The sequence below is a fragment of the Ahaetulla prasina genome, chromosome 2, assembly GCF_028640845.1.
Source record: "Ahaetulla prasina isolate Xishuangbanna chromosome 2, ASM2864084v1, whole genome shotgun sequence".
Lineage (NCBI taxonomy): Eukaryota > Metazoa > Chordata > Lepidosauria > Squamata > Colubridae > Ahaetulla > Ahaetulla prasina.
The window spans coordinates 1,863,538-1,884,504 of NC_080540.1; the positions used below are offsets into that span (position 1 = coordinate 1,863,538).

The 20,967-nt window shown below is 49.2% G+C and overlaps 2 protein-coding genes across 3 annotated transcripts in view; both read right to left on the reverse strand.

Moving 5' to 3' along the window:
- Positions 1-20,967, reverse strand: part of LOC131192675 (uncharacterized) — a 371,955-nt gene that overhangs the window by 225,848 nt on the left and 125,140 nt on the right. The gene's annotated exons all lie outside the window — the stretch shown is intronic.
- LOC131192806 (H-2 class II histocompatibility antigen, E-S beta chain-like) lies at positions 651-11,268 on the reverse strand. Of its 2 annotated transcripts, XM_058172343.1 has the most exons (6): positions 11,115-11,268; positions 9,637-9,927; positions 3,457-3,738; positions 3,200-3,313; positions 2,939-2,962; positions 651-1,775 (listed from the first exon to the last, which is right to left on the reverse strand). In XM_058172343.1, exons 1-6 carry the CDS (start codon positions 11,197-11,199, stop codon positions 1,762-1,764), a joined length of 810 nt encoding a protein of 269 aa, XP_058028326.1. In that variant the 5' UTR covers positions 11,200-11,268; the 3' UTR covers positions 651-1,761. The 2 variants fall into 2 exon arrangements, with proteins under 2 accessions (XP_058028326.1, XP_058028325.1); XM_058172342.1 differs by lacking the exon at positions 651-1,775 and having other exon boundaries at positions 2,235-2,962.

A 20,967-nucleotide genomic window follows, 5' to 3' on the forward strand; every position in this document is an offset into this window, starting at 1 on the left:
AGAACGCGGCTGCGCGGGTAATAGAGGGAGCGACTCGAGGCTCCCATATAACACCTCTCCTGCATAGGCTGCACTGGCTTCCTGTGGTCTTCCGGGTGCAATTCAAGGTGTTGGTTACCACCTTTAAAGCGCTCCATGGCATAGGACCGGATTATTTACGGGACCGCCTACTGCCACTAATAGCCTCCCATCGACCTGTGTGCTCCCATAGGGAGGGCCTCCTCAGGGTGCCGTCGGTCAAACAATGTTGACTGGCGACCCCCAGGGGGAGGGCCTTCTCTGTGGGGGCACCTGCCCTCTGGAATGAGCTGCCTCCAGCAATAAGACAACTCCCTGACCTCCGGACCTTCCGTCGCGAGTTGAAGACATTTTTGTTTAGCCATGCAGGGCTGGCTTAAAGTAATAGTAATTTTAATAGGGGTTTATTATAGTTTTATTATTGTTTTAAAGTCTTATTTCGGCCAAATTGAATCAGTTTTTTAACAGGTTTTTAAATTTTTGGGTTATATGTATATTGTGTTTTTATCTGGCTGTAAACTGCCCTGAGTCCTTCGGGAGAAGGGCGGTATAGAAATTAAATCATCATCATCATCATCATCGCTGAGAATCCTCCAAAGGGAGGGAGTTGGGCTGAAGATTCGGGAGGAGATGAAAAGTTGGGGTGACCCAGAGAAGGTGGAGGTTGAAGGGCTGGGAGACACCAGGAATGTCAGTCTAGATGTCCTCATTGTGCTCCTCCCTATATTCCCTGCCCCCCCAATGGAAGAGAGAGAGTGTGTGTGTGTGTGTAGATATTACCTTCCCTCCAGCCCTGCCCTCCTAATTCCTGCCCCTTTAGATACAAAGTTCCCTGTGGAGAGTTTATTTATTTTATTTTATTTATTTGTTAAACATTTACGAGATAACAGGAATAAGTATAAACATGGATGTTTATGTCCCGGATCTGAGGGGTCTGTAAATATTTTCATAGCCCTCTTTTTGACTCATGCAATATACAGGTCCTCAATGGAAGGCAGGTTGGTAACCACTGTTTTTTCTGCAGTTCTAATTATCCTCTGGAGTTTGTGTCTGTCTTGTTGGATTGCAGAACTAAACCAGACAGTTATAGAGGTGCAGATGACAAACTCAATAATTCTTCTGTAGAACTGGATCAGCAGCTCCTTGGGCAGTTTGAGCTTTCTGAGTTCGCACAGAAAGAACATTCTTTGTTGTCCTTTTTTGATGATGTTTTTGATGTTGGGTGTCCATTTTTGATCTTGCGATATGGTAGAACCTAGAAATTTGAAGGTTTCTACCGTTGATGCTGTGTTGTCTAGTATTGTGAAAGTATGGAAGGGTTTCTCCTAAAGTCTACCACCATTTCTACAGTTTTGAGTGTGTTCAGTTGCAGATTGTTCCGGTCGTACCATGAGGCTAGTTGTTCAACCTCCCATCTGTATGTGGATTTATCATTGTCTCAAATGAGATCGATCACTGTTGTGTCATCTGCAAACTTCAGTAGTTTAACAATGGATCATTGAAGATGCAGTCATTGATATACAGAGAGAAGTGGGGAGAGCACACAGCCTTGCCCCAAGCCCAGAAAGGGAGGCCCTGAAAGCAAGTTGGGGGGGTGGTATCTCAGCAGGAGAGGGTCCAGGCTGCCATCCTCCTCCTCCCTCCAACCTGCCACCTTCAGCCTCCATTTTTAATAGGTTGCAAACAGGACAAGGAGTCATCAGTGACTAAAGAAAAAATATGCTTTTGCATCGAAGAGCAGGATTAATTCATGAGTGCTGTAGAAAAAGGGACGGGGAAGAAAATTAGGATATAAAGCGAAACCTTTAGTGTAAAAACATATTTTTCTTCCCTTTCAGCCCCCACCCCCAAGGCAGGCCTGCACTCCAGGGGGTGGTTGATAGGCAGGGATGGATAGAGGGAAAATCTGCTCATTCCAGGGAGGAAAAAGCTGGGATACTTCCCCATTTCATCTCCAGGGGATTCTGAAATTTTCCCTGACTTAATTAGAGGGTTAATCAGGAGGGGAGGCCCCCCTTAACCCTCTCCCTCCCTGCAGACGTTTCATATGAACAGAGAAAATGGGGCTACAATGGGGGTGGCAGCAAAGTGGGGAGTCTGAGGTCACTTGGCCAGAAATTGTGTGAATTCTCAGAAGGAAAAGTGGGGTCAGGAAGAACAGCCTCTCAAGGTTCCAACTAATGAACCCAAACAAGTCTGCATGAGGTGCCAAGAAGGATCAACTGGAGCTGGGGGTGGAGTGGGGGCGGGGGTCCAGTTCATGGCAAAGTTTTGGAAAGAGTTCATTAAGTTGATAGCTTCAGGTCAAGGACTTAGCTCCACCTCCCATCCGAGTATGGACGGAGCTACAGAACGAGATAATGCAAAGATAGAAAAATGCTACCTGAGATGCTATGTTAATTATCAGCAGTTTAGCTGAGCAGATCTGACATTTGATGAAGTGGCCTATAATACAGCAGTGCATAGACGCATGGGACTTCCCCCCTTTTAAAATAGCCACAGGGGTGGAATTTGTCCCCATGCCAGAATACCCTCAGGAACCCTCCTCCATAGTGAGCCTAACAGAATTGGTGGGTGGCTTACAAAATGGGTGGGGGGATGTGAACCTGGGGTTCTCCCTCCCCAAGGGAGGAATGGGAAGGAATGACCCCCCTCCTTCACTTCCCTTTTGCAATTTCCCAAAACTTGGAAAAATTCTGGGCGAGATTTTAGTGTTTGTGTGTGCTTTTGTTTTTGATTGCAATAATTTTTCAGATCTCTGTAAGAAAAAGCTGCTCAAAATCCAAAAATTTGCTGTGTCCCAAGCAAGGAGATATTGTTCAGGCAGGTTTTCTTTAAAAAAAGGAATAATTAAGGAATTAAAAAAAACCCACCTATAACTTTTAAGAAGGGCTGAAATGAGAGAAGAGGAGAAACTCACCTGCAGGTGGTTGGATGGGAGTTGCTGGAAGGAGAAAAAGACCCAATCAGAACCCTTCATGGGCTGGAGGATTCAGGGGGTCCCCCTCTCTATCAATAACCCATAATAGGTTGTGTAACCTTCACTTGTAGCCCCTCAAACAAGAGAAGCTGCCACAAATATTCCTCAATGGGTCCCTCTTGGCCACCTGCTAAGCTTGATGAGAGGCCTCCCCTTGATGGTCCCCTCCCCACAACCTCTCCTCCAGCCCCCCAGACTCACCTTTCTTGCTCTTCAGGTAGGAGAAGAGCCCCACAGCCAGGAAGGCCACTCCTATCACGGCCCCCATGATCCCCGTCCAGAATTTGCTCCTGGCAAAGCTGGAGGAACGGGGCTCTGGGGAAGGAGAAGGAGCCTCACCTAAGCAGGAGGATCGGGCCCACCTTCTCCCAGGAGGGTCTATTCTGGTTCCCCCCACAGGGAAGGTCCCCCTTTTCAGGGCAGGATGGGGTCCCCAAAAGAGGAGGGGAGGGGCTTACCCCACTGGATGGTGATGGGGGCCTCCAGGCTGGTGTGCTCCACCTTGCAAGTATAGACATCCCCCCGCTGGGGCTGGGTCTCCAGCATCACCTGGAGCTGGTAGGTCCAGTCTCCGTTCTGGAGCTCCTCCCCAAAGGCCACACCCTCCTTCTCCGGCTCCCCGTTCTTCAGCCACTGGACCTCGATCTCCATGGGGTAAAAGCCTGTCGCGGTGCAGAGGAGGATGGTGTTGGGGGAAGTGGGGTCCATCTTGGTGGGGGAGATGGTGACGGTGGGCTTGGCTGGAGGGAAGGAGGAGAAGGAGGCACAGGAGAGAGACAACAGAGCCCAGAATGGAAGAACAAGTTGGTAGTTCAGGCCAACATCCCTTTTTACTCCTGAAAATATTCTGTATTTTGAGTCATCTTCCAAAGTAAATTGCAGCAAGAAATTAAAAGGGATCCTGAAAGAGGGAAAAGAATTAAATGCTTCCTGATTGGGATCAGTTGCAGTCTCCAAAAAATTATTCCCCAAATAGCCACATCTGACAGGGAGAAGTGCTGGAAAAACCCAGAGGTGGAAGGAACCTTCTGCCAGATGTGGTGGAGATGGAAAGAAATTTATTATTTATTTATTTATTTATTTTATTTAATTTTTATACCGCCCTTCTCCCGAAGGACTCAGGGCGGTGTACAGGCATAATAAAAACCAGCAATACAATATACAAATTTAAAATCCAATTTAAAAAACTTATTTAAATTAGCCCAATGATTAAAATTTACTCTACTAAAACCCCATTTAAAATTAATAAATTTAAGATTTAAAATCCCAATTTAAGCCAGCCCCGCGCGGATAAAAAGGTGAGTCTTGAGTTCGCGACGAAATGTCCGAAGGTCAGGAATTTGGCGTAAGCCGGGGAAGCTTCGTTCCAGAGTGTGGGAGCCCCACAGAAGGCCCTTCCCTGAGGCCGCCAGCCGACATTGTTTGGCGGGCGGCACCCTGAGAAGTCCTCTCTGTGGGAGCGTGCTGGGTCGGTGGAGGCGTATGGTAACAGCAGGCGGTCCCGTAAGTACCCAGGTCCTAAGCCATGGGCGCTTTAAAGGTCATAACCAACACCTTAAAGTGCACCCGGAGGCCACAGGCAGCCAGTGCAGTCTGCGCAGGAGCGGTGTTACATGGGAGCTCGTGTAGCTCCTCTATCACCCGCAGCTGCATTCTGGACTAACTGAAGCCTCCGGCGCACTTCAGGGGAGCCCCATGTAGAGCATTACAGTAATCCAGCGAGAGGTAACGAGCGCATGAGTGACCGTGCATAAGGCATCCCGATCAAGGAAGGCGCAACTGCGGACCAGGCGAACCTGGTGGAAGGCCCTCCTGGAGCGGCCGTCAAATGATCGTCAAGCGACAGCCGATCATCCAGAAGGACACCCAAGTTGCGCACCCTATCCTTTGGGGCCAGTAACTCGCCACCAACAGCCAGCGCGGCTGCAGCTGACTGAATCAGGTGCCGGCATCCACAGCCACTCCGTCTTGGAGGATTAAGCTTGAGCCTGTTTCTCCCCATCCAGACCCGTACAGCCTCCAAACACCGGGACAGCACTTCAACAGCTTCATTGGGGTGGTCCGGGGTGGAAAAGTACAGCTGAGTGTCGTCAGCGTACTGCTGGTATCTCACCCCGAAACCACTGATGATCTCACCCAGCGGCTTCATGTAGATGTTGAACAGCAGGGCGAGAGAATCGACCCTGAGGGACCCCACAAGTGAGGCCCCTCGCGGTCGACCTCTGCCCCTGTCAACACCGTCTGCGACCGGTCAGAGATAGGAGGAGAACCACCGATACGGTGCCTCCCACTCCCAATCCCTCCAACCGCGCAGCAGGATACCATGATCGATGGTATCGAGCGCTGAGAGGTCTAATAGGACCAGGGCAGAGGAATATCCCTTGTCCCTGGCCTCCAGAGATCATCCACCAACGCGACCAAAGCTGTCTCCGTGCTGTATCCGGGTCGGAAGCCGGACTGGAGCGGGTCTAGATAGACATCTTCATCCAGGTGTTGGGGCAGCTGTCGCGCCACGGCACTCTCTACAACCTTCGCAACAAAGCGAAGGTTGGAACTGGACGATAATTAACCAAAATAGCTGGGTCCAAGAGGGCTTCTTAAGGAGGGTCTCACCACCGCCTCTTTCAAGGCGGCAGGAAAACCCCATCCAACAAAGCGTTGATAATCCTCTGGAGCCAGCCTCGTGTCACCGCCTGAGTGGCCAGTACCAGCCAGGAAGGCACGGGTCCAGTAAACATGTCGTGCCGTGAAGCCTCCCCAACAACCTGTCCACGTCCTCGGGAGCCACAGGGTCAAACTCATCCCAAATGTGCTCAACAAGGCGTGCCTCCTCTCCTCGCTTGGATCATCCCAAATTCGGTCCAGACCGTCCCTCAGCTGAGCGATTTTATCGTATAGATAACCACTAAACTCCTCGGCTCGTCCCTGCAAGGGTCATCCCGCACCTCCTGATGTAGGAGAGGCGGGTCACCCAGCTGGGCGGCCGGGCGGTTATCTGCCGGCGCAATGAGGGTGGGCGTAGGGCGCCTCGCTTCCCTCATTGCCACTAGGTAGGTCCTAGTATAGGTCTAACTAGTGTCCGATCAACCGGGCGACTGGACCTCCAGGTGCTCTCTAGGCGTCTTCTCCGCGTTTCATCTCCCTCAGCCCCTCGGAGAACCAAGGGCGGACGAGATCTCGCCGGGTCAGAGGCCGCAAAGGCGCGACGGTCCAGGGCCCGGCGCGGCCTGCTCCCAGGCCACGACCAGTTCCTCAGTCGTGCCGTGGGCCAGATCCTCAGGGAATGGCCCAAGCTCCGTCTGGAACCTCTCAGGGTCCATCAGGCGCCTGGGACGGAACCACCGTATAGGTTCCGTCTCCCTGCGGTGGTGAATAGCGGTTCGGAAGTCTAGGCGAAGGAGAAAATGATCCGACCATGACATTGGTTCTGTTACTAAATCATCTAATACCAGATCATTTAACCACTGTCCAGAGATAAAAATCAGATCTAGCATGCCTCCCCCTGTGTGCGTAGGGCCATCATTTACTCGAATCAGGTCCAAGGCCGTCATGGAAGCCTGGAACTCCCGAGCTGCCGTTGATGACAGGCCAGCTGATGGCAAGTTGAAATCCCCCATAACTATAAGTTTGGGGGTCTCAACCGCTACAGCAGCCAGTACCTCCAACAGCTCGGGCAGGGCTGTGGTCACGCAGCAAGGAGCCAGGTACGCGATCACCAAGCCCAACTGATTCCTATAGCCCCAGCGCACACAGAGGGATTCGCAGCCAGCAATCTGAGGAACAGTGGTCTCCCTCGGCTCTAGATCTTCCTTAATAACACCCGCCACCCCCCCACCCCTACCTTGGACTCTCGGCTGATGAAATGCTCGGAAGCCTGGAGGGCACATCTCAACAAGGGGGACCCCCCCCTCAGGGCCCAACCAGGTCTCCGTAATGCCCATGAGGTCCGCGGACCTCCCTGAATAAGGTCACAAATCAGGGAGCCTTATTAACCACGGACCGGGCATTACATAACATCAGCCAAGGTCCAAGCTCTGAGGATCATGGCCACCGAGGAACGGGTAGGGACTGAGGGGCCGGAGCACGTGATCGCTCTCAAACTTGAGCACGTGCCCCATAACTCGTCGGCCCCTCCCCGCCATATCTGCCTCTCCCACTTACCGTACAGATCGAACAGCCCTCTAAACCTGGGCGTCCTCCCCTGCCTTCAGACAAGATGGCGAATGTCGCGAACTAGCACAGGGCTGGATCCCTCCCCGACGGGTCCTCCCCCCCGCCCGTCAAATCCCTCCCCCCCCTTAAAAAACCCTTATTTAAAAAACTATTTAAAAAACCCCACAAATTCTTCTTAGCCGCATGCCACCTCTCTGGGTCCCAAGACCCTTCGTTAAGGTAAGCCCTCGATAGCTTGGAGGGCCATTCCTGCGAGGCGGGGGAACCTCGCAGTCGTAGTAGATCAGCAAATGAATATCTCATGGAGAAATAGGCCCAAAAGTCGTGGCAAAATGTCCATCCTTAGCCGTCAAGATATACGCCGTCCATGCCTCCACCCCTACGTCGGCAGATTATCCTCTGGACCCAATATGGCCCCACATGCCGCTCTGCTGCTGTAACAAATTGTCCAAGCCGACCACCTCTCCGTCACTGATGGAATAAAATAGCTCAAAGAGAGGTGAACCGCTGATGACGGTTGCGGAATGTTGGCAGGGCATAACAAAAGTCAGAAATAACACAGAAGACAGAAGGACAGACACAGCACAAGAGTTGGATGATTCTTGGCATCTCCTTGAAAATGAAACCTCACTTTTAATTAAGTGTAATACCACAACATTTGTTTGTTTGTTTAATAAATCTAGTTATTCATTAAATTTATTTGCCAAAGTGGCCACAACTAACCCAAAGTCTTACAAACACTTCCCTAGCCGTGACTGCCACCCGTTCTTCAGGAGTCCAAGGTCGGAGAGATAGGACGAGAACCACCGAAACACGGTGCCTCCCACTCCCAATCCCCCCAACCACCGCAGCAGGATACCATGGTCGATGGTATCAAAAGCCGCTGAGAGATCTAGGAGAACCAGGGCAGAGGAATAACCCCTATCCCGGGCCCTCCAGAGGTCATCCACCAATGTGACCAAAGCTGTCTCCGTGCTGTACCCGGGTTGGAAACCGGACTGGAACGGGTCTAGATAGACAGATTCATCCAGGTACTGGGGTAACTGGTGTGCCACCACACTCTCAACAACCTTCGCCACAAAGCGAAGGTTGGAGACTGGACGGTAGTTGCCCAAAACAGCTGGGTCAGGAGGCTTCTTGAGGAGGGGCCTCACCACCACCTCTTTCAAGGCAGTGGGAACAACACCCTCCCTCAAAGAAGCGTTGACAATCCCCTGGAGCCAGCCTCGTGTAACCTCCCGGGTGGCCAGCACCAACCAGGAGAGACACGGGTCCAATAAACATGTGGTGGCATTCAGCCGCCCCAGCAACCTGTCCATGTCCTCGGGAGCCACAGGATCAAACTCCTCCCAGATGGTCTCAACAAGACTAGCCTCCGTCACCTCGCCCGAAACTACCCAATTTTGGTCCAAACCGTCCCAAAGCTGAGTGATTTTGTCAAACAGATACCTGCTGAAATCCTCAGCACAACCCTGTAAGGGGTCATCGCACCCCTCCTGGTGAAGGAGGGAGCGAGTCACCCTAAGCAGGGAGGCTGGGCGGTTCTCTGCTGATGCAATGAGGGTAGAGACATAGGCCCACTTGGCCTCCCTCAATGCAACTAGATAGGTCTGAGTAAAAGACCTAACTAGTGTACGGTCAGCTTCAGAACGGCTGGACCTCCAAGCGCTCTCTAGGCGTCTTCTCTGGCACTTCACCTCCCTCAGCTCCTCAGAAAACCAAGGAGCTGGTTGAGACCTAAGCCGGGTCAGAAGCCGCAAAGGCACGACTCAATCCAAAGCGGCCACTGCGGCTTGTTCCCAGGCCGCAACAAGCTCCTCGGCCGAGCCGTGGGCCAGATCGCCAGGGACCTCTCCGGGTCCATCAGTCGCCTGGGACGGAACCAACGTATTGGTCCCGTCTCCCTGCGGTGTTGAGCGGCGGTCCGAAAGTCCATGTGAGGACTGGATTGTTTTTTGGACTATAATCTTTTCTTAAAAGTAAAATATTATAACAACCCAGTTAGTAGCAAAAAGCAATGGCTGGAAACTGATCAGGGAGAGAAGCAAGCTAGAACTAAGGAGAAATTTCCTGAGAGTTAGAACAATCAATCAGTGGAACAACTTGCCTGTTGTAAATGCTCCAACACTGGAAATTTTTAGGAAAATGTTGGATAGCCATTTGTCTGAAATGGTGCAGGGTTTCCTGCCTGGGCAGGGGGTTGGACTAGAAGACCTCCAAGGTCCCTTCCAACTCTGATATTATTATTATAGTATGTATGATAGCTGTTATTGTCCACAATCATTCTCAGTCGTTTTTCCGTGCGTAAACTCAAAGGGTATTCTGCTCAATAGTCCACAACATCGGTTGTGAGGATTATTCCATAACAACCTTCATCCAGGAGGATCCCCAGGAATGACATGAAAGTGGGGGGTCCCGGCCTCCCCCTCCCAGGGAAGAGCCCCCCATCACCACCACGGACTCACCTCTCCGGCTAATGAGGCGTTCCTCCCTCTTGGCCGCCTCGTAGTTATACAACCTGTAGTTGTTCCGGCAGAAGCGATCCACTTCGCCCTTCGCGATCTGCACGTAGAGCTTATTTCTGTTCCAATAGTCTGCATCCGCCTTCCCCAACCCCGTGAGGGCCACGTACTCCCCGCGCTCGCTGTCGAAGCGGGCGATCTCCTGCCGGTCGTAGAAGTATCTCTGCAGGTATCTCACCAGCTGCGTCCCGTTGAGGAAGCGGCACTCGCCCTTCCCCTGGTACAGGAAATGGGCTGCAGGATGGAGGAGGAGGAAGGGCATCAGGAGGGACTCCAAGGCCCATCGTCCCCAGCCGTCAGTAGAGGAGGGTGGAATCTACGCGTGAAGGGAGGGTGGTGGGGACCTTCCCTGAGAGACTGGAGGAAGACGCCCCCTGGAGGAGGGAAAGGGAACTCTCTCAGCCCCAGAGTGGAAGGCAGACTTGCTGGGGGGGAGTCTGGAGGGGGGAGAAAGAAAGAGGGGAGGGAGGGTGGGAAAAGGGAGGCAGAAGCCCAGAAACTCAACTCCTCGAGTAGATCTACTCTCTGCAGGGAAAGCTGGATGGAAAGGGGCAGGAACTATGGGGGAGGGGCTGAGGGAACTTTCTAGGTAATATCCACACCTCCCACTCTCTCTTCCTTTGGGGGGGGAATATGGGGAGGGGGCACATGAGGACATCTAGACTGACTCTCCCGGGGTCTCCCAGCCTTCACCTTCCTTCGGTCACCCCAACTTTTTTTCTTCCCCCAAATCTTCAGCCCAACTCCCTCCCTTTGGATTGGAGGATTCTCGGGGATCTCACCTGTTTCCTCTCCCCCTCCCCAAAAAGGACCCCCTGCAGCCCCCCCAGCCTCTCAAAGGGAGGGTCTCCCGCCCCTTCACAAAAGGGACAGTTTTGGGGAGCCAGTTCTGGAGGAGCAACTCAGAGCCTCCAATATTCCCCTCCCTCAGTTGCCCCTCCCCTCCAGCTCCCGATAAAGGAGTGGGGGATTATGTAGGGTGGGGGGTACTTGGTCTCCTCCCCAAATTCAGAGTCTCCCCCAGAAGGGACGGAAGCCCCCCTCTTGCCTGACCGTCAATTCTGAGATTCAGAAGAAAAAGGGAAGTTTCTGAAGAAGCCGAAAGACTTTTGCTCAAATGCCTCTTTTTCCTTCTGGGGATTCAGGGCTGGAAACGCCTCAGTTTCCCTCTTTCGCTTTTCCTCCCCTTCCTCTTTCCATGCAGCCCCTCCCACCCAGGCACTGGAGGGGGAGCGGGAGAGGCTGCGACCCCCACCTCGACTACAATCGGAGAAGGGGAAGGGATCCCTCTCCGTTCTCATGGCGGGGGGGGGGTAATATGGGGAGAAATGGGCAGGAGACCACGCAGAGATCGAGGTTGTTGGAGGCTCTGGAGACCCATCAGCGTTCCCCCCCCCGGGTCCTTCCTCCCCCCTCCTTACCGGGGGTCTCCTTCCCCCCTTCGCTTCCGGGGATCCTGGCCAGCGCCCCCACCAGCAGCATCAGGGGGACCCCGGGAAAAGCCATGGATGCTGCCCCACAAGCGCCCCAAAGGGAGAGGAGAAAGACGCGGAGGCTCCCAGCCCCAGAGGCGGAATCGGGGGGTCTGGCTTGGGGGGGGAGGAGTTTTCCTCGGACTTCGGAGTTGGGAGTTTCCAGCAGGAGCAGGAGGACCAATGGGAATTCTCCTTTCAGCAGCGTCATCGGTCTCCGGGCAGAGCCTCCCTTGACTTCGCCCGATGGAGGAGATAGTTCCCCGCAGAGAGAGAAGCGGAGAAAGTGGGAGGGGGAATAAGTTCAGTCTTGGGGGGCTGCATTCTAGGAGGTGTTTCATGCCAGCTCCGGAGGGGAAAGTGGACTTCCTTTTGCGCCCCCCCCCAATGATTCTCCTCCACTCTCTCTTTCTCTGAGCGCCTGGAGGGGCCCGACTAGATGCCCGTTTAGTTCCCACTGTGCCCAGAGGGCGCCCACGTTGGACCTGCCGAGGGATCCTTCTGGGTTCCCCCCCTCCCCCCGCTCAGTCTGGAAGGAGGGAGCCCCCAGCAGCTGCACCGGATGACAAGGGGGGAGGCGCAGCCCCACAGCCAACCAGGACTTGGGGGTCACAGACTCCCCCCAATCCGAAGGGAAGCCAGGAAAACCCTCAGCTGACAGTCCATGCAGGAAGAGGCGGAGGGGATACATACAGTGACCACAGCATGATAGACTTTTGCCTCAATATATTTTGCCCTTACAAAAATCGTCATAATAATAGTAATCCAATCTACAATTTCAAAAAAGCCAACTATGACCTTATAAACACCTACCTCTCATTTCTTGATTGGCAAAATCTATTCTTAACCTCTATCACTGCTGAAGATCACTACAAAGTTTTCCTACTCGAAGTCAATAGAGTCATTAAACTCTACATACCACTAACCACCACCAAAATCAAGAAAAACAAATTACCCATATCAATAAAAAAGCTCCAATCCAAAAAAAAAATCCCTTTGGAGAAAAAACAAAAAGGGGCATGTAGCAAATTTCAGAAAATACTACAGAAATATATGCAACCAAATAAAAATTGAATGCACAAATTACCACACCAAGCAAGAAGAAGACCTTCTGCGCACAAATTCCAATCGTGCTTTTTATAATTTTGTGAATAACAAACTTAATGTCTCAAGTTCCATCCCACCACTAAAAGAATCTAACGGCAAAGAAAATAAGGATGAAACAGTTAAAGCAAACCTCTTTAACCCATTCTTCGGCTCAGTCTTTGTCAACAGCAATGGCTCAAACCTGAAATTTCCCAATCGCACCAACAACGACCTAACACATATAGATTTCACTGAAGAAAATGTTGAAAAAGCTCTTCGCAATTTAAAACCATCCCTATCTATAGGACCTGATGGACTATATGCATACATAGATGGACCTGCCGAGACTCCGGAAGGGCAAAGTGGATCCAGAGCTTGAGGGGTCCTTCTGGGCTCCCCCCCCCGCTCAGTCTCAGTTTCACTCTCAAGCCTTTCGGATAAGAGGCGCCTAAACTGTGGGCTGTCAGTGAAACCTTCAGGGTACATCAAGTCCTTTTGTGGGAGTCCGTAGAAAAATGAGGGCAGGGCTCCCTTCCCCTCCATTTCAGTCCCCCAAGGAGGCCTACATTGCAGGGGGGCTTTTCTCCCAGACCCCTCAAATCGGCTGAATGAAATTTCTCAGCCTTTGAATCAGCTCAAGACAAACACCAGACCAGGATTCCCTGCGATTGAGGGTTTTTTACAACTCGGTTTAAGCAAATTCTAACTTGCTTCTTTTATTCCTTTGTTTGATCCTTGGATTTCAAAGCTGTTGGACCGGAAATGACTCTGAATGAAGAAGAAAAAGGAGCAACAAAACCATATAAACGGGACAACAGGCAAAATAACCTCCATTCTGTTTTTCATTTTGGATTTTTTTTAAAAAACATTTTTATCCTAAAAGGCCAAAAACACCATTTCTGGACTCCAGAAAGAGAAGAAGGGGCTTCTGGCTGGAAAGAGGGCAGGGGGGAGACTCTGCAAGGGAGATGGGAAATTCCTGAATAGGATAAAAAGTATTTAAAAATATGTGTATATATTGGGCAGGAGAGAGAGACAGATATAGAATAGAATAGAATAGAATAGAATAGAATAGAATAGAATAGAATAGAATAGAATAGAATTCTTTATTGGCCAAGTGTGATTGGACACACAATTATGTCTTGGTGCATAAGCTCTCAGTGTACATAAAAGAAAAGATACATTCGTCAAGAATCACAAGGTACAACACTTAATGATAGTCATAAGTGTTTCATAGTTCCCATCACCAATCTCTTTCCACTTATGACTGTATGACTATAACTTGTTGCTGGCAATCCTTATGATTTATATTGATATATTGATCATCAATTGTGTTGTAAATGTTGTACCTTGATGAACGTATTTTTTCTTTTATGTACACTGAGAGCATATGCACCAAGACAAATTCCTTGTGTGTCCAATCACACTTGGCCAATAAAAAATTCTATTCTATTCTATTCTATTCTATTCTATAAGGAACAAATAAGCAATCAAATCATTTTAGGAAACAGTCAGTATAAATCATAAGGATACACACAACAAGGTTACAACCATACAGTCAGAAGTGGGAGGAGATGGGTGATAGGAATGATGAGAAGATTAATAGTAGTGCGGACTTAGTAAATAGCTGGATTCTCTTCCCTCTCCCCCCCAAAAAGTCATATTTGAGTTGATCTTCTTGAGGGGATCAAAGGGATCCCAGATTCCAGATAGGAAGAGAATTTGAACCCTGGGAAGAAAAGGAAGATAACTGTTGTGTCTCGCCCACTCCCCCTGCCGCAGCCGGGTGCCTCTTATCTCCTGCTGGACGCTGATAGTTCGGAAGAATGTCCTGGCATGCCTTCAGCCCCCAGTCCTGGCACCATGCCCAGGCAAACGGAGCAACTAAACCCCTCCCCCACAGCATGTGAGCCTGAAGAATGTGAAGCCTCTAGAAAGACTCTAGAGAGACTCTAGAAAGAGTGCAGAGAAGAGCAACAAAGATGATTAGGGGACTGGAGGATAAAACATATGAAGAACGGTTGCAGGAACTGGGTATGTCTAGTTTAACAAAAAGAAGGACTAGGGGAGACATGATAGCTGTGTTCCAATATCTCAGGGGCTGCCACAAAGAAGAGAGAGTCGGGCTGTTCTCCAAAGCACCTGAGGGTAGAACAAGAAGCAATGGGTGGAAACTGATCAAGGAAAGAAGCAACTTAGAACTAAGGAGAAATTTCCTGACAGTTAGAACAATTAATAGGTGGAACGACTTGCCTTCAGAAATTGTGAATGCTCCAACACTGGAAATTTTTAAGAAAATGTTGGATAACCATCTGACTGAGATGGTGTAGGGTTTCCTGCCTGGGCAGGGGGTTGGACTAGAAGGCCTCCAAGGTCCCTTCCAACTCTGATGTTATGTTATGTTATGTTAAGCCAGTCATGAGCTCAGATTACCAACAGCTGGAGGCTGGAGAGATCCTCGCTTCCGGAGAGTTGAGAGGCGACATCAGCAAAAGGAAGGGAGGGGCAGGCCTGGATAAGTGCTGAGTTATGGAGCCACACCCCATGGCCTATATAAAGGATCTGCTTTCTGGCATTCTCTGAGTCAGGCAAAGTCTAACTTGGATTGCTGAAGTCACTTCCTGGTCTCCTGCCTGCCTTGAGCACTCTGATAGGATTTTGGCAGAGCTGCAGAGGCACGCTTGATACGGACTTCCCCGGCCCGGCCGTCAGCAGAGGAGTGGGACACGACAATAACAGATTAATAGAGTTGGAAGGGATCCTGGAGGTCTTCTAGTCCAGCCCCCAGCTCAGGCAGGAAGCTCCAAAGCTTCTGGTGCTTTGGAGAATAGGCTGCTCCCCATTCTTCTTTGTGGCAGCCCCTCAAATATTGGAAGAAGCTATCATGTCCCCCCCTAATCCTTCTCTTTGTTAAACTAGACATACCCAGTTCCTGCAATTGTTCTTCATATTTTTAAGCCTTCTAATTCATTTGTTATTCTCTGCATTTCTCTTCCTCCTCCTCCTCCTCCTCCCTCCTCTCTTTCTCCTTCTTCTTCTTCTTGTCCAACAATTATGGGTATTACAAGAAGAAAATGAGGATTCTTGAAATCTGAGAGTGTAGAATAAATGAGGAGTAAAACCTTCATCCGGGAGAATCCCAAGGAATGAAATGAAATTAAATGAGGGTCCTGGAATCCCCCTCCCAGGGAAGCCCCCTCCCCCGACTCACCTCTCCGTTTCTGAATCTATTTCTATCAAAGCATTGTATAAACTTTTAATATGCATTTGACTTTGATCTCTAATTTGTTTTACCAAATTTTCCTCAATTAGCGCAATACCACTTTACTGGTCCGCACTCCATATAGATTGCAATTGTCCATACTGAAACCATGTAGAATTTTTCCCTTCTTGTTTCAATATATTTAAAGATTTCAATTGTAACTTACCCTTTTCCACAAAAAAAGGTCTTTGTATGCAGTCCCCTTTTGTTTTTGTTCTATATTTATATTCTCTATCGCATGTCTGGGGATTGTCCATATAGGTATCTTATTATCTAATTTATATTGATACTTTTTCCAAACCCTTAACAAAGCCTTCCTGAGAATATGACTTTTGAAAGTATTATCTACTTTCTTATTATATACTAAATAAGCATTCCATCCATATAACAAATCATAACATAACATAACATAACATAACATAACATAACATAACATAACATAACATAACATAACATAACATAACATAACATAACATAACATAACATAACATAACATAACATAACATAACATAACATAACATAACATAACAACATAACATAACATAACATAACATAACATAACATAACATAACATAACGTAACATCAGAGTTGGAAGGGACCTTGGAGGCCTTCTAGTCCAACCCCCTGCCCAGGCAGGAAACCCTACACCCTCTCAGTCAGATGGTTATCCAACATTTTCTTAAAAATTTCCAGTGTTGGAGCATTCACAACACTTCTGCAGGCAAGTCGTTCCACTTATTAATTGTTCTAACTGTCAGGAAATTTCTCCTTAGTTCTAAGTTGCTTCTTTCTTTGATCAGTTTCCACCCATTGCTTCTTGTTCTACCCTCAGGTGCTTTGGAGAACAGCCCAACTCCCACTTCTCTGTGGCAGCCCCTGAGATATTGGAACACTGCTATCATGTCTCTCCTGGTCCTTCTTTTCGTTAAACTAGACATACCCAGTTCCTGCAACCGTTCTTCATATGTTTTAGCCTCCAGTCCCCTAATCATCTTTGTTGCTCTTCTCTGCACTCTTTCTAGAGTCTCAACATCTTTTTTACATCGTGGAGACCAAAACTGAATGCAATATTCCAAGTGTGGCCTTACCAAGGCATTATAAAGTGGTACTAACACTTCACGTGATCTTGATTCTATCCCTCTGTTTATGCAGCCCATGACCTTCTATATTCAAAATTCTTTCTTCCGTTAAATTAAACTAATCACTAATCAATGACAAAACAACTGCTTCATAATATAATTTCAGATTAGGCATTTTTAACCCCCCTCTTTCACGTGTATCTTGCATTATTTTTAGCTTTATTCTCGGTTTTTTACCCATCCAAATAAAGTTGCTAATCCCTTTCTGCCATTCTTGCAAATTTACATCCTTTTTAAGTACTGGTATCATTTGAAATAAAAATAAAAACCTAGGCAAAACATTCATTTTAATTGCTATTCTTCCCAACAAAGATAATTGTAATTTCTTCCAATTCTCCATTTCCCTCTGTACCTTCTGCCACAACACCTCATAATTATTTTTATATAATTTCACATTTGAAGCTGTAATATATACTCCTAAGTATTTAACTTTTTTAACAATTTCATATCCTGTAACTCTTTCTAATTCTTTTTGATGTATGTTCATATTTTTAGTTATCATCTTTGTCTTCTGTTGATTAACTTTAAAACCAGATACCTTACATATTGATTAATTACCGTATATACTCGAGTATAAGCCGAGTTTTTCAGCACGTTTTTTGTGCTGAAAAACGTCCTCGACTATATACTGAGTTTCTTCGGAACCCCACAGGAGGGGGTACCGAACGGACTCCCATGGGAGGGGACGGGAGGCGGGCCCGCCGAGGTCTCGCGGGATTTGTCACCCAGGCCGGCCCCCATTCCGTGTCTGGTGGGCGGACGGCGCAAACTTGGCGGGCTGTGCATTGGCGCGGGAAGCCCTGGTGGTGCAGTGTTCCCGTTCGCCTGGCCTCCGTCCTCCGATCTCCTGCGCTGGGAGGCGGCGGCGCGCCAGCGAACTTCGGGCACGCGGACTTTGGCAAGGAGGAAGGTGGGAGGAAGCGGAGCTGCCGGCTGTGGGGGTTGAGGCGTGCAAGAGAGTGGCGTGGAAGGCCTTTTGTGTGTGTGCGCGCCTGTGTGCCCTAGGGAGGCGGAGCTGCCGGCTGTGTGGGGTTGAGGCGTGCAGAGGCGCGCCTCCTCCTCTTCCTCCACGCTCGCCTCTTGCACCTCAACCCCACCATCCCACCCTCTCCGTGAAGGTCACCTCCTCCCCTCTTCCAGGCGGCGGCGCGGTGCTCTCGGCTCCTCGGCGGGCGCCAGCGGCAGCTCGCTTCCTCCCACTGGTCCCAGTCCAGCGAGCGGTGGCGACATGCGGCGCGCTCCGCTTTCACCGTTCGGCTGGATTGGGACCGGCTTGGCGGTCCGCGCGGGCGGGCGGGGCCGCCAGCCTTCTCGGCTGAGGAGGAGGTTTCGAGCGGTGGCGTCGGCCGAAGGCTGGCGGCTCCCCCCCGCCGCCGGACCAAGCTGCCGGTCCCAATCCAGCGAACGGTGAAAGCGGAGCGCGCCGCATGTCGCTTTCACCGCTCGGCTGGACTGGGACCGTGGGAGGAAGCGAGCTGCCGGCTGTGGCGCTCCGCTCGAGCGGAGCCGGAGCGCCGCCGCCGCCGCCTGGAAGAGGGAGGAGGTGACCTTCACGCTGGAGAGGGTGGGGATGGTGGGGTTGAGGCGTGCAAGAGGAGCGGTGGAGGAAGAGGAGGAGGCGCCTCTTGCACGCCTCAACCCCCACACAGCCAGCTCCGCTTCCTCCCTAGGGCACACAGGCGCACACGCACACACAGGCCTTTCCACGCCACCTCTTGCACGCCCCTCAACCCCCCTCCACCTTCCTCCTTGCCAAAGTCCGCGGTGCCCGGGCTGGCTCGCCTCGCTCCCAGCGCAGGAGATCGGAGGACGGAGGCCAGGGCAGAACAGCCCACGCTCCAAGAGGAAAGGGAGGCAGTGGGTGGGTGGCTGGGACGAGACCCCACCACAAACACACACACACACACGCCCGTGAGACGCCTTGCTTGCATGTCACACACACGCACGCTCGCTGGGGAAAAAAAAGGATGGATGGATGGATGGAAGTAAGGAAGGAAGGATGGATTGATGGATGGAGGCGACCGCTTTGAGCGCAACCCTTCTCCCGCAACTAAGGGGGTCAATGTTTTCCCCAATCCTAGGGTGTGAAACAGTCATTCTTTCTTCCCCTAGTCTCTCCCGGGATCGCTGCAGCGCCCATCATCCCCAGCCGGCAATCTGAGCTCGTGCCATCGATGTGGTCCTTGAACTTCCCCTCCTTGTTTCTAACCCAGCCTAGGATGGCCGGCGTGGAGGGTATGGTGGTGGTGCGACCAGGAGAAAGCTTTAGCTCTTTTCGAGAGGTCCTCTTGGAAGGCTGCCTTGGAAAGGGAAAGTGGGGAGGGGGCAGAGATTTCTCCCTCAAAGGTCCCCTTGGAAGGCTGGGTTGGAAAGGGAAAGTGGGGAGGGGGCAGAGATTTCTTCCTCGGGTCCTTCTAGAGTCCTTGAGAAACTGATATCATACAAGGTTAATAAATTATACTCCTCCTCCTCATTGATGAGTTTTTCATCCTGAAATTGATTGAAACATTGTACCATCATATGCTGCCATAGTATAGTGTTAACAACATCTGTAAAGATGATATATGAGCATGACACTAAGTTTTTTCTATATTTCCCCCTTTATTGAAAAACTTCCATCATGCTTCTTTCTGAAAACAAAGGTCATTATAATATACCTCATTATATATTTGATTTGATGATATTTCAGTTAATAAATACCATTTAAGGTGTTAAGCTTCTTTTCTTTTTCAGCAGCAAAGTGAATTACAACTTTAAAGAACTTTATTACTTTATATTCATTTATTTTAAGTATAGATTTTAGATTTTTAAACAAATATGTTTAGAGCTTTTATATCTTTCAAGTTATTCAAATTATCCCCTCAGCAGGTATATAATGGCATCCAATTCCAATATCATGTTGGGGCTTTTGAGCAAGGGAGGAGGAGCGTGAGCACCGCCTTTCGCGCTGGCATTCCGGGATTTCCTTTGTTTAGAGCTGGAATCCTCCTTCCCCTTTTGCACTCCTCCTCCCTCCCTCCTCTCTCTCTCTCTCTCTCACACACACACACACACACACACACACAGACTTCTAAAGTCGATTGGCACAATGAAAGGCAAAGACCACAATTGTTTTAAGAAAGAAGCTTTAGCAGGGAGGGGGATGGGAGGTGTTTTAAGTTTGGCAAACAGCCAGGCCAACTGTATTGGAGAAGGTCACACAACTGGCCTTAACATTTTAGCTGCTGTCTTTTCCTCACACTTGGGTTTAATGATATTAGAGACCCTTATTGCCCTGCCAAAAAAAAAAAAAAGCCACTAACGTCTATGAAAATTAACCTTCTCTGCCAAGAGACACTGTGCAGGGTATTTTCACTATTGGTGTGCATACAGGCTTAGATTTGTGCTGGGTTCTTAGTGCTTAGAGCACTGACCTTCAGAGGCACCCTGGTCCCTTGGAAGCTAAAGGAGGACTCATTTTCATGCTTGCAGTTGTATTGTCAATTTCTGTGAGACAATGTTGTTGAAGTAACTCACTCACTCATTCATTCATTCATTCATTCCTTGTGTGTCCAATCACACTTAGCCAATAAAAATTCTATTCTATTCTATTCTATTCATTCATTCATTCATTCATTTATTTTGTCAAATACATATTAAATAATTATATAAATATAAGCATGAATTGAATACATAAAGGAATACAACTAAAGGGAACATTAGGACAGGGACGGTAGGCACGCTGGTGCTCTTATGCACGCCCTTACAGACCTCTTAGGAATGGGGTGAGGTCAATACTAGATAGTCTTTGGTTAAGGCTTTGGGGATTTTGGGAAGAGACCACAGAGTCAGGTAGCACATTCAGGCATTAACAACTCTGTTACTGAAGTCACATTTTCTGCAATCTAGATTGGAGGTTCACTTTAAGTTTGAATCTATTGTGTTCTCGTGTATCGTTGTGGTTGAAGCTGAAGTAGTCATTGATAGGAAGTACATTGTAGCAGATAATTTTATGAGCTATGCTCAGGTCATACCAAAGGCGGCGTAGTTCTAAATTTTCTAAAGCTGGGAATCCTCCTTCCCCCTTTTGCACTTTTATTGTTTTTCGTTCAAATAAATATTCATGTTATTTTACTTGGCTCTATCTTTATTTTTTACATTGACCAGTAGCTGCCTCATTTCCCACCCTCGGCTTATACTCGAGTCAATAGTTTTTCCCAGTTTTTGTGGTAAAATTAGGTGCCTCGGCTTATATTCGGATCGGCTTATACTCGAGTATATACGGTATCTCTTTTAAGTATATAGCTGACTGAATAGGTTGAGTTAAAGTAACAA

Coding starts and splice junctions, on each gene's coding strand:
- LOC131192806 (XM_058172342.1), bottom strand. CDS start 11,199: ATGGCTTTTCCCGGGGTCCCCCTGATGCTGCTGGTGGGGGCGCTGGCC. Junction 3,739..9,636: donor ACGCCTCATTAGCCGGAGAG/GTGAGTCCGTGG, acceptor CCTTCCCTCCAG/CCAAGCCCACCGTCACCATC. Junction 2,963..3,199: donor CTACCTGAAGAGCAAGAAAG/GTGAGTCTGGGG, acceptor TTCTCCTTCCAG/CAACTCCCATCCAACCACCT.